Below are 10703 nucleotides of genomic sequence, written 5' to 3'. Positions count from 1 at the left end.
TATCGTGTTTATACCCTATTAAAAGGGGGCGGGATGTAGCCCAGTGGTAATGCGTCAGCATGATGCGCGGTCGGTCTATGGTCGATCTCCGTCGGTAGGCACATTGGGCTATTTCTCCTTCCAGCCAGTGTACGACGACTGATATAACAAAAGCCGTGGTATGTGCTATCATGTCTGTGTGATGCTCCACATAAAATATGTCTTGCTAGTAAATGCAAAATGTAGCTGGTTTGCTATCTAAGACTGTCAGAATTGGATATAAAGTTGGTTTGTTTTACTTAACGACACGACTAGAGCAGTGATTTGATTAATCATCGGCTATTGGATGTTAGACATTTGATAATTTTAACCTATAGTCTTAGACACGAAACCCGCTAAATTTTTTCATTAGTGTCATGTCATAGGGTTTAACGTGCACATTCAGAGCAAGCTGTTGTAGCACACGCCTGTCGTGGGCGCAAGTGCTTGCGGAGCAAGCTCTTTCGTCCAAGACAGAAAGTTGAGGGGGGGGGGGGGGAGGAGGGACCGCCTGCACTGGCAGGTGCAAGGGAGCACCAGCAGTCCGACCGGGATCGGTAGCAGGCGGGGGTGGGTGGTGGTGCTATGGAATTTTGAATGGAGCAGTTAATATGCCAAACAGAAAAGGTGCGCAGTTTTGATTTGAAGGAATTTTTGCGCGAATTTTGAATGGTCAGTCTAAACTGTAAAGGGTTTTCATTAGTAACAAGGGATCTGTTATATGCACCATCCCACAGACAGGATAGTACATACCACAACCTGTGTTATACCAGTCGTGGTGCACTGGCTAAAACGAGAAATATGCTCGATCATAAACCAACCGTGCATCAGGCTAGCGCATTACCACTGGGGACTGGCCTCGGTGGCGTCGTGGTAGGCCATCGGTCTACAGGCTGGTAGGTGGGGGGGGGGGGGGGGGGGGGGGGGGGGGGGGGGGGGGCTACTGGGTCGAGGCATGGGATTTTTAATCCAGATACCGACTCCAAACCCTGAGTGATTGCTCCGCAAGGCTCAGTGGGTAGGTATAAACCACTTGCACCGACCAGTGATCCATAACTGGTTCAACAAAGGCCATGGTTTGTGCTATCCTGCCTGTGGGAAGCGCAAATAAAAGATCCCTTGCTGCTAATCGGAAGAGTAGCCCATGTAGTGGCGACAGCGGGTTTCCTCTCAAAATCTGTGTGGTCCTTAACCATATCTCTGACGCCATATAACCGTAAATAAAATGTGCTGAGTGCGTCGTTAAGTAAAACATTTCTTTCTTTTACCACCGGGCTACATCCCGCCACCTTTTAATTGGATATAAACACGACAATAACAATGATTAAATTAAAAAGAGGAAAAAAACCAACAAACATGAATATTTATATCATATGTTTATTTGTTCTGAGATTTTTATTAAAAAAAAGCGTACATATATATATATATATATATATATATATATATATATATATATATGACTAAACCTTAGCTCATAAAAAAAAAATCACTTTTAAACATACGCTTTGATACGTGGGACAAATTCAATATGAAAGCAAGCAAATTACTACAAAATCAATTTTAAAAAAAGAAGCAAAAAGAAAAACAAATTAATTTTTACTTGACTTTCAACATCTTAACCAGAGACGGTGGGAAGGTATGGCAAAAAGAGTTCAGTCTGGGTGATACAGCTATTGTAATGACTGTCAATGACCCTCCTCTTCTCCGGACACACGCATATTTATGGTTTCTTTATTAATCTGATTTATTTTCCGGACAACAGTTTTCTCAGACGATCGATGAAAGCTTCCCTTTGTCGTTCGGACCAAGACTTCACTTTCTTGCCAGCTTTTTTCACTTTTCCCGCCGCCTTGCTTGCCACATCAGAAATCTTCTCGCTAATTGCTTTAGCCTTATCGGCGACTTTGCTTGCCGCCTTTTTCATGTACGTCTGTACATTCTTCAACTTCTTGGCAATATTACTGAAGAAACCTCGTCTGGCCAGTCCGCCATTATCGACGCCATTTCCTCCATCGGGTCGTCCCCCTGCAGGATTCTCGGCTGGCAGGACGTCGTCTTTAATTATTTTGTTAAAGATGACGTCCATTTCATTTAGAGCATCCTGTATCTTTTCAATCAGATCTTCGCTTCCGTCTTTCAGGTCGGTCATCAGTTGTTTTATCTCATCGCGTGCGGCTTTTAGGTGAGCCCCCAAATGCTTACCACGATCTCCAGGTAAATCTGAAAAGCAAAAAACAATTAAACTTTTTCAAAATTTTATTTTGACCCAGAAAGCATAGGTAATGTCAGGAATAAAAACCCAAGAATTAAGACAGAAATACCATTATGTAAATTTGAGATAGCTCCTTTTAAAGTTTATGTTATATAAGGGGAGATTACTAGTGCTAAAAGAAAAATATTTAGAGCTAGTAACCTCCCTTTATGCGCCGGAAATTATAAAGAAGCGATCCCGTAGTACTTAAGTTAATTTCTTGCTTCTGATCATAAGAAATTTATTTCTGCGTTTTACGAAGCCATCTTAGCACTAAGGTCAACTTAAGAGCACAACTGATCGGCACTCTAAGGATCAACATTTACTCAACCGGCCTCGGTGGTGTCGTGGTTACGCCATCGGACATAAGGCTGGTAGGTATAGGGTTCGCTGCCCGGTACTGGCTCGCACCCAGAGCGAGTTTTATCGACTCAATGGGTACGTATAAGACCACTACACCCTCTTCTCTTGGAACGAGAAAAAACTCAATCAGTTGAATGGATCTATCGAAGTGGTTCGATCCTGCGACGCACGCACCCCAAGCAATTGGATGTAAGCACGAAAATAAATTATCAGTTGGAAACATTTCTTTTGTTTAACGACACCACCAGAACACACTGATTGATTAATCATCGGCTATTGGATGTCAAACATTCGGTAATTTAGAATGAAAACCCGCCACATTTTGCCATGAGTAGCACGGAATCTTTTATATGCACCATCCCTCAGACAGGATAGCACATACCACGGCCTTTGATATTTCCAATCCTGGTGTACTGGTTGGGACGGGGCAAAAAACAATCCGAGAATGGGTCCACTGGGGTGATTCGATTCTACGACGCAAACATCTCAGGCGGGCGCTCTACCCACTTCATTTTAACTTATGTTCGTGCTTATATCCAAGTATTGGTCAAGTACGCTGTCCTGGGCACACACCTCAGCTATCTGGGCTGTCTGTCCAGGACAGTGGGTTAGTTGTTTGGTGGTTAGTGGTTAGTGAGAGAGAAGAGGGCGTAGTGGAATTACACCTACCCATTGAGCTCTTAAGAACTCGCTCTGGGTTGGAGTCGGTACCGGGCTGCGAACCCTGTACCTACCAGCCTGTAGTCCGATAGCTTAACCACTGCGCCACCGAGGCCAGTTTCTACCGACTGATCTAGACCCCGCCCCGGACCACAAAGAAGACATTGCATGTACAGAAATTAATTATAGTCAACGCAAAATTGACCGGCATCGGTGATGTAGTGGTTAAGCCATCCGACGTAAGGCTGGTAGGTACTGAGTTCGTATCCCAATGCCGGCTCACATCCAGAGCGAATTTAACGATTCGATGGGTAGGCATAAAACCACTACCCTTACTTCTCTCTCAATAATGGGCGGGACGTAGCCCAGTGGTACAGCGCTCGCTCGGTGCGCGGTCGGTGTGGGATCGATCCCCGTCGGTGGGCCCATTGGGCTATTTCTCGTTCCAGCCACTAGTATATCAAATGCCGTGGTATGTGCTACGCTATCTGTGGGATGGTGCATATAAAAGATCCCTTGCTGCTTATCGAAAAGAATAGCCCATGAAGTGGCGACAGCGGGTTTTCTCTGTGCGTGGTCCCTAACCATATGTCTGACGCCATATAACCGTAAATAAAATGTGTTGAGTGCGTCGTTTGATAAAACATTTCCTTCCTTCCTTCTCTCTCATTGATAACTAACACACTGTCTTGGACATACAGCCCAGATAGCTGAGATGTGTGTGCCCAGGACAGCGTGCTTGAACCGTATCTGGAATTAAGCGCGAACATAGGTATACATGAAATGAATAAGCAAGAAGCTATAAGTTTTAATAAGAAGTTCTATACAATATGTGTAGTGGAGTACAGAGAACGAAAGGAGTATTTTATTTAACCATACACCACATCATTTTGTATCTACGCTTAAATGGCGTACGAGAATATTATGGTTGAAGTCGACACAGATAATAAGAGAAGATTACCCACTGCCGCCACTCAATGTGCTATTCTTTACTATTTGCAGCATGGGGTCTCGCAGAGAGGATAGGATACCACGGCCTTTGAAATACCAGTCGTGGAGCACTAGCTGTAACAAAGACCTAGTCCAAATAGACCCACTAAGTGGGATCGATCCTACATGCACCAGGCGAGCACGTTTAATACTGGGCTATGTTCCTCCCATTTGTAGAGGACTTTATACCTTTAAAGTTTTGTTTAACGACACCACTAGAGCACATTGATTAATTAATCATCGGCTATTGAATGTCAAACATTTGGTAATTATGACTCGTACTCATCTGAGGAAACCCGCTACATTATTTTTTTATCAGCAGCAAGAGATCTTTTATATGCATTTTCCAACATACAGGAAAGCACATACCACGGCATTTGACCAGTCGTGGTGCACTGGTTGTAACGAGAGAAAAAAAAAACAATCGGTTGTATGGATCCACCGAGATGATTCGATCCCGCGACGCAAGCACCTCAGGCGAGCGCTCAACCGACTGAACTAAATCCCGCCCATTATACCTTTAACCTGTGTCCATTGTGACCAGATAAAGTTAAAGCTGTCGTTTGACTTCACATGGGACGAACCGGCCTCAATGGCGTCGTGGTTAGGCCATCGATCTACAGGCTGGTAGGTACTGGGTTCGGATCACAGTCGAGGCATGGGATTTTTAATCCAGATACCGACTCCAAACCCTGAGTGAGTGCTACGCAAGGCGCAATGGGTAGGTGTAAACCACTTGCATTGACCAGTGATCCATAACTGGTTCAACAAAGGCCATGGTTTGTGCTATCCTGCCTGTGGGAAGCGCAAATAAAAGATCCCTTGCTGCCTGTCGTAAAAGAGAAGCCTATGTGGCGATAGCGGGTTTCCTCTAAAAAAAACCAGTGTCAGAATGACCATATGTTTGACGTCCAATAGCCGTTGATAAGATAAAAAAAATCAATGTGCTCTAGTGGCGTCGTTAAATAAAACAAACTTCTTCTTCACATGGGACGGGACATAGTCCATTGGTAAAGCGCTCGCCTGATGCGCGGTTGGTCTGGTATCGATCCCCGTTGGTGCACCCCATTGAGCTATTTCTCGTTTTAGCCAGTGAACCACGACTGGTATATCAAAGGCCGTGGCGTGTGCTAATCTGTTTGTGGAATGGGGCATATAAAACAGCCCTGCTACTAATAGGAAAACGTTTAGGGTTCCTCTCTAAGGCTATGTGTTAGAAATTGGTTGAATTATCAAATGTTTGACATCCAATTGCCGATTGTTAATAAATCGTTGAGCTCTAGTGGTGTCGTTAAACAAAAACAAAGTAAAGTATCCCCTACAAAATAACATCAAAACCAGTTTCAATAAATTCGCTTGAGTACATGTGACAATATTATAATTATTATCAAATTTATCTAAGATTTTTAATTCTTCTCCATTAAACTTGATTGTAAAATTTAGATTACAAGCTTTATAATAAACAAATGTACCATACAGCACATCTTTAAAATCAATATAAATATTACACAAATATGTTGGTGTATCTATCATAAAACCAGAACTGTGCTAATTATGGACCGTCGACATAATTCAATTATTTTTACAAAATATCAATAATAAATGGGATATGGTGGTTATGTAGATAGTTCAATAAAAATACTTTTAGGTACAAATCAAATGTATATATTTTCAGATAATACTTTGTTGGGTCATTAATTAGGTCAACCATCTGTGTGTCTTTAATGGTTCGGAATATGTGTGTGTGGGGGGTGGGGTGGAGAGAAGTTAAAACTTGAATTCACCTAAAACGTTCTGCACACAATATGTTTGTGGGGTTTTAATAAAAAAAAAATTAGTTTCCACAGCAACCAAATACTGTGGCATTTAATGAAGAAACCACTCTCAAGATGTGAGTAGTTTTTAACATATTCTGTATGATCCATGTCTCAATCTACCTTGGGCAATGTTTCAACTCGAACGCGTTTAACAGCCTACACGCTATTTATTCTTTAAATAGCCTCGTTACTGGGCGAAGCGATGACATGACACTTCTTACACGGGCACGTTGTGCTGACTTTGTCACAAAGTATATAATGCCATTTACATTACGACTATTTCTCTTTCCAGCAAAGAAAGAAAGAAATGTTTTATTTAACGACGCACTCAACACATTTTATTTACGGTTATATGGCGTCAGATATATGATTAAGGACCACACAGATTTTGAGTGGAAACCCGCTGTCGCCACTACATGGGCTTCTCTTTCCGATTAGCAGCAAGGGATCTTTTATTTGCGCTTCCCACAGGCAGGATAGCACAAACCATGGCCTTTGTTGAACCAGTTATGGATCACTGATCGGTGCAAGTGGTTTACTCCCACCCATTGAGCCTTGCGGAGCACTCACTCAGGGTTTGGAGTCGGTATCTGGATTAAAAATGCCATGCTTCGACTGGGATCCGAACCCATTACCTACCAGCCTGTAGACCGATGGCCTAACCGCGACGCCACCGAGGCCGGTCTCTTTCCAGCAAGTGCTCCACAAATGGTACAACAAAGGCCGTTGTATGTACTACCCTATCTGTGGGATGGTGCATATAAAAGATCCCTTGCAGCTACTAATCGAAAAGAGCAGCCCATGAAGTGGCGACAGCGGGTTTCCTCTCTTAATATCTTTGTGGTCCTTAATCATATGTCCGACGCCATATAACCGTAAATAAAATGTGTTGAGTGCGTCGTTAAATAAACCATTTCCTTCCTTTCTTTTCCATTACGATTCCGCAACTAAGTCCTTCCAACCTTAGAATCAATTTATGTTAGTCAATATATGCCAGTAACAGACCTGTCAATCTGTGGCAACTGTTAAGCGTGAGAAAATTAAAAGTCAGGGTCCAGGGACTGCAGGCTCTTGGTCGGGTCCGGAGCGAAGTTTTTTTTTGCTGTTTGTTTAAGTCCAAAATGGAAATCGAGCGAGTGCAAGTTTTACTAATTAATACGGTTAATGTTAAACCATACAAGTCGGTCATTGGTAGCACCCGCGAGTGATTGTTAGTCTTGAACCGAGGATAGGTTCAATATGCTGTATTATTATTAATAGGTAACGAATTCAGAGACCTGCATAATCAGCATATAATTCCATTCAGCTCTAAAATATAAACCACGATTATAAAATATTTTTATTTTCATAAAAAGTGTGAGATTATAGTAACGTTGCGTGAGAGCGTGATGTTTGTTGCAAATGCGTGAGATTCACGCCAAATGCGTGAGAGTTGACAGGTATGCAGTAAGGTTCTAGTACGGTTTTCTTGGTAACATTATCTGGACTATCTGTGCAGGAAAGTAGGTAAGTCGACGAAGTGGTTTTAAAGGCTTTCCAGGCTTAACGTTACGGAATTTTCGTCCCCAACAAAAATATTTATGTTTTGACAGTAAATTAAATTATTCCGTGGTAAATTTTATGGACAAATAGCTGAAGGTATAGTTTTAGTTTGCAAAACAAAATGTTATTATTTTTTGTTTTTTAATGTAAAAAAAGGTGAAAAAACTTCATTATGCAAGTTTCTTATGGCAATTCCTACCACACAGGCTACTCCTATCTACAAAACAAAAACAAATAATAATTTTAAAATCCCCACCAAAACAACACACGAAACAAAAAAACAAAACAAAAATAAAACATCAGTAATTTCCAATAAATTGGTCAGTGAGAGAGTGAAAAATAAAAAGGCCGTCGAAGAATTTCGATCTTGCGACATATCAACCCTCAGGCGAGCGCTCTACCACTGAACTACAGCCGCCCGTGTAGGTTGCAATATACCAAATAGAATCGCACTGGATCAAAGTTTAAAGTGGACCCAACTTTTCATAGCACAGTTAATACTACCATTCCTGTCATTGGTAATAAATATGACATTTGTCATAAAGCGTTTCATTCGGCCAGTAAATTGCTGTAGTTACGTCAAACTAGTGTCAATGTGCCACCAACAATACCGTGGCTGAAAGAAAACGTGTGGGTTACTTATGAAATAAAATTACAACATTATGTGCGGAAGCAGGGTAGCCTCCCTTAATGTTTAAAAATAGCAGGTTAAAATGACAGACCCTAGTTTTCAAACACAACGACGAATTTTTCAATATTACAGCCGGTTTTTTTGTTGTTGTTTTGTTACTGTTTTTGTTATTTTTTTTATTTTTTTTTTTTATTTTTTTTTTGTTGTTGTTGTTGTTTTGGGGGTTTTGGGGGGTTGGTGGGGGGGGGGGGATTGTTTGGTGTTTTTGGTAGTTTTTTTGTGGTTTTGTTTTTGTTTTTTGGGGGGGAGGGTTTGGATGAGTGAAACCAGACAATAGTTATATTTTATTGTTTTGGTTATTCATTTCCGTACATCCGAAGTGTTTCTGGTTATCCATCTTCATAAATCAAGGCTAATATTCGTTCCTCGTATTCAGCCTTGATACATGTCGTCAAGAAATCGTGCCACAAAATGCTTAAATTTCATTGGATGCGATGAGATCTGATTGCAACGAATCGCAACGCTCCTTATAGATTCCCTTGTTATGTAAACTCCATGTTGGCGGGCGAACACTGATATTGCTTTCAAGATTGTCACATGTTACCGATGCTGTGATTGGTCAGCGATGTCATCGTGTAAGGGACATAATCGGTGTTACAAATGTTCTTCCAATAGAGGGCGCTAGTAGTGGATATCAGTAATCTTGACTACATATATCAAGGCTGAATACGAGGAACGAATATTAGCCTTGATTTATGAAGATGCTGGTTATCCTGGTGTTTATAATACTACAAAAAAATAAAAAATAAAAAAATCAAACGCACGTGCGCTTGTTATGGGGACGAGCTCTAGTCTACTTGTTAAGGGTATCTCCCCGTTTCAACGTCAACGACTCTTGTTTAACTATATTGTAATCTTATCCAAATTAGTTACAGGTTTCTAGATTAACCAAACTTTGTGTCTATTTTCACGGGTTAAAACTATGGTCTACGAACCCCTATTTTCTTCTTCTTTACTGTAATGATGAGGGGTGGTATACATTATTTATATGCGGGGCGAGACGTAGCCCAGTGGTAAAGCGTTCGCTTGATGCGCGGTCGGTTTGGGATCGATCCCCGTCAGTGGACCCATTGGGCTATTTCTCGCTCCAGCCAGTGCACCATGATTGGTACATCAAAGGCCGTGGAAATGGCGACAGCGGGTTTCCTCCCTCAATATCTGTGTGGTCCATAACCATATGTCCGATGCCATATAACCGTAAATAAAATGTGTTGAGTGCGTCGTTAAATAAACCATTTCCTTCATGGTGTGTATATATGTTTATTTAAACGCAGTTTGTGTGACATATGTTTCCATTGTCGTCAGTGGGATTTGATGTGGTGGTGTAATACTCCATGTACTAAATATACATTTATATATACATACATACATACATGTATATCAAAGGCCGTGGTATGTCTCTGAAAACGTGGACACAAATTAAAACACCCATTGCTGGTTACAATTCATTTCGAAAATAGACTTTGCAACAAGTGTATAGTCCGTCCTATCCTCCTACAAACATTTTAAAAAATCAGTTTCGTTTCCCATAAAAAGAAAAGTAAAAGTGTTTTAGAAAAAAAAACACCCAACTATTTAGCATAAAAAGTACAATTTAGAAAACATCCTGCTCAGAAATAAATAACTTGTAGTAAATTCCATAGTATAAAATTTAAAAAAAAGCATTCCCTTTGGGAAGGACTATAGAATTATTTAAATTAAATCACCTTTCTGTACTCCGTCATCACCAGTGTTGCCACCATCAACACCAAGTTCTTCGTCCACCACGGCGGCCACGTCGTCAACTTGAGAATTGGCGTCGGCGACCTCTGCCGACGTCCCGGCGGATACATCATCAGCCACTACGTCATCTCCCTGTTCCAAAGTCCTCAACTCTTCAACAAGCTTCACCGCGGCATCCAAGTCCTCTTGTCTGACGGAAAACGCATCAGCGGCAGCAACAACGGCAGCTACAACAATCACAAGACAACAGAGCTTTGCGGAGAATCCCATGTTTGTCTTTTCTTGGTGGTGTTTGTTGTTGTTGTTTCAGTATTTTAAACAATGCTGAAATTCACTAATATTTATATCTGCTATAAAAGGGCCCAAGGCATCACGGAATGTTCAACCCCACGCCAACGTTAACAAACCACGCTGCTGACGTCAGTTTTAGTGAGGCATTATATTGTCGAAGCACGTTGTGTGATGCTATCTTCTTTAATAGCCACTGGCAAAAATGAAGCATTTTTACTTTTTTTAATGTTAGTCGCATTGTGATTTCTTTTTATTATTCAGAACTAAGTTTTGTTTCTATCCGATTTTCACTACCACTTGTTAAGAAGGGCTTAACTCAAGCATCAAAATATTTTATTTTATTTTATTCTATTAATGG

The 10703-nt window shown here is 41.2% G+C and overlaps 1 protein-coding gene across 1 annotated transcript; it reads right to left on the bottom strand.

Moving 5' to 3' along the window:
* Positions 1-1491: 1491 nt before the first annotated feature.
* Positions 1492-10349, bottom strand: LOC121377702. Its single transcript, XM_041505782.1, has 2 exons — positions 10039-10349; positions 1492-2238 (listed from the first exon to the last, which is right to left on the bottom strand). The coding sequence occupies exons 1-2, from the start codon at positions 10322-10324 to the stop codon at positions 1763-1765; spliced, it is 762 nt and encodes a 253-aa protein (XP_041361716.1). The 5' UTR covers positions 10325-10349; the 3' UTR covers positions 1492-1762.
* Between the last annotated feature and the right edge of the window lie 354 nt (positions 10350-10703).

Source organism: Gigantopelta aegis, chromosome 7 (assembly GCF_016097555.1).
Source record: "Gigantopelta aegis isolate Gae_Host chromosome 7, Gae_host_genome, whole genome shotgun sequence".
Classification (NCBI taxonomy): domain Eukaryota; kingdom Metazoa; phylum Mollusca; class Gastropoda; order Neomphalida; family Peltospiridae; genus Gigantopelta; species Gigantopelta aegis.
The sequence above is the reverse complement of the archived record's forward strand: the minus strand, read 5'-3'. Positions and strand labels throughout refer to the sequence as shown.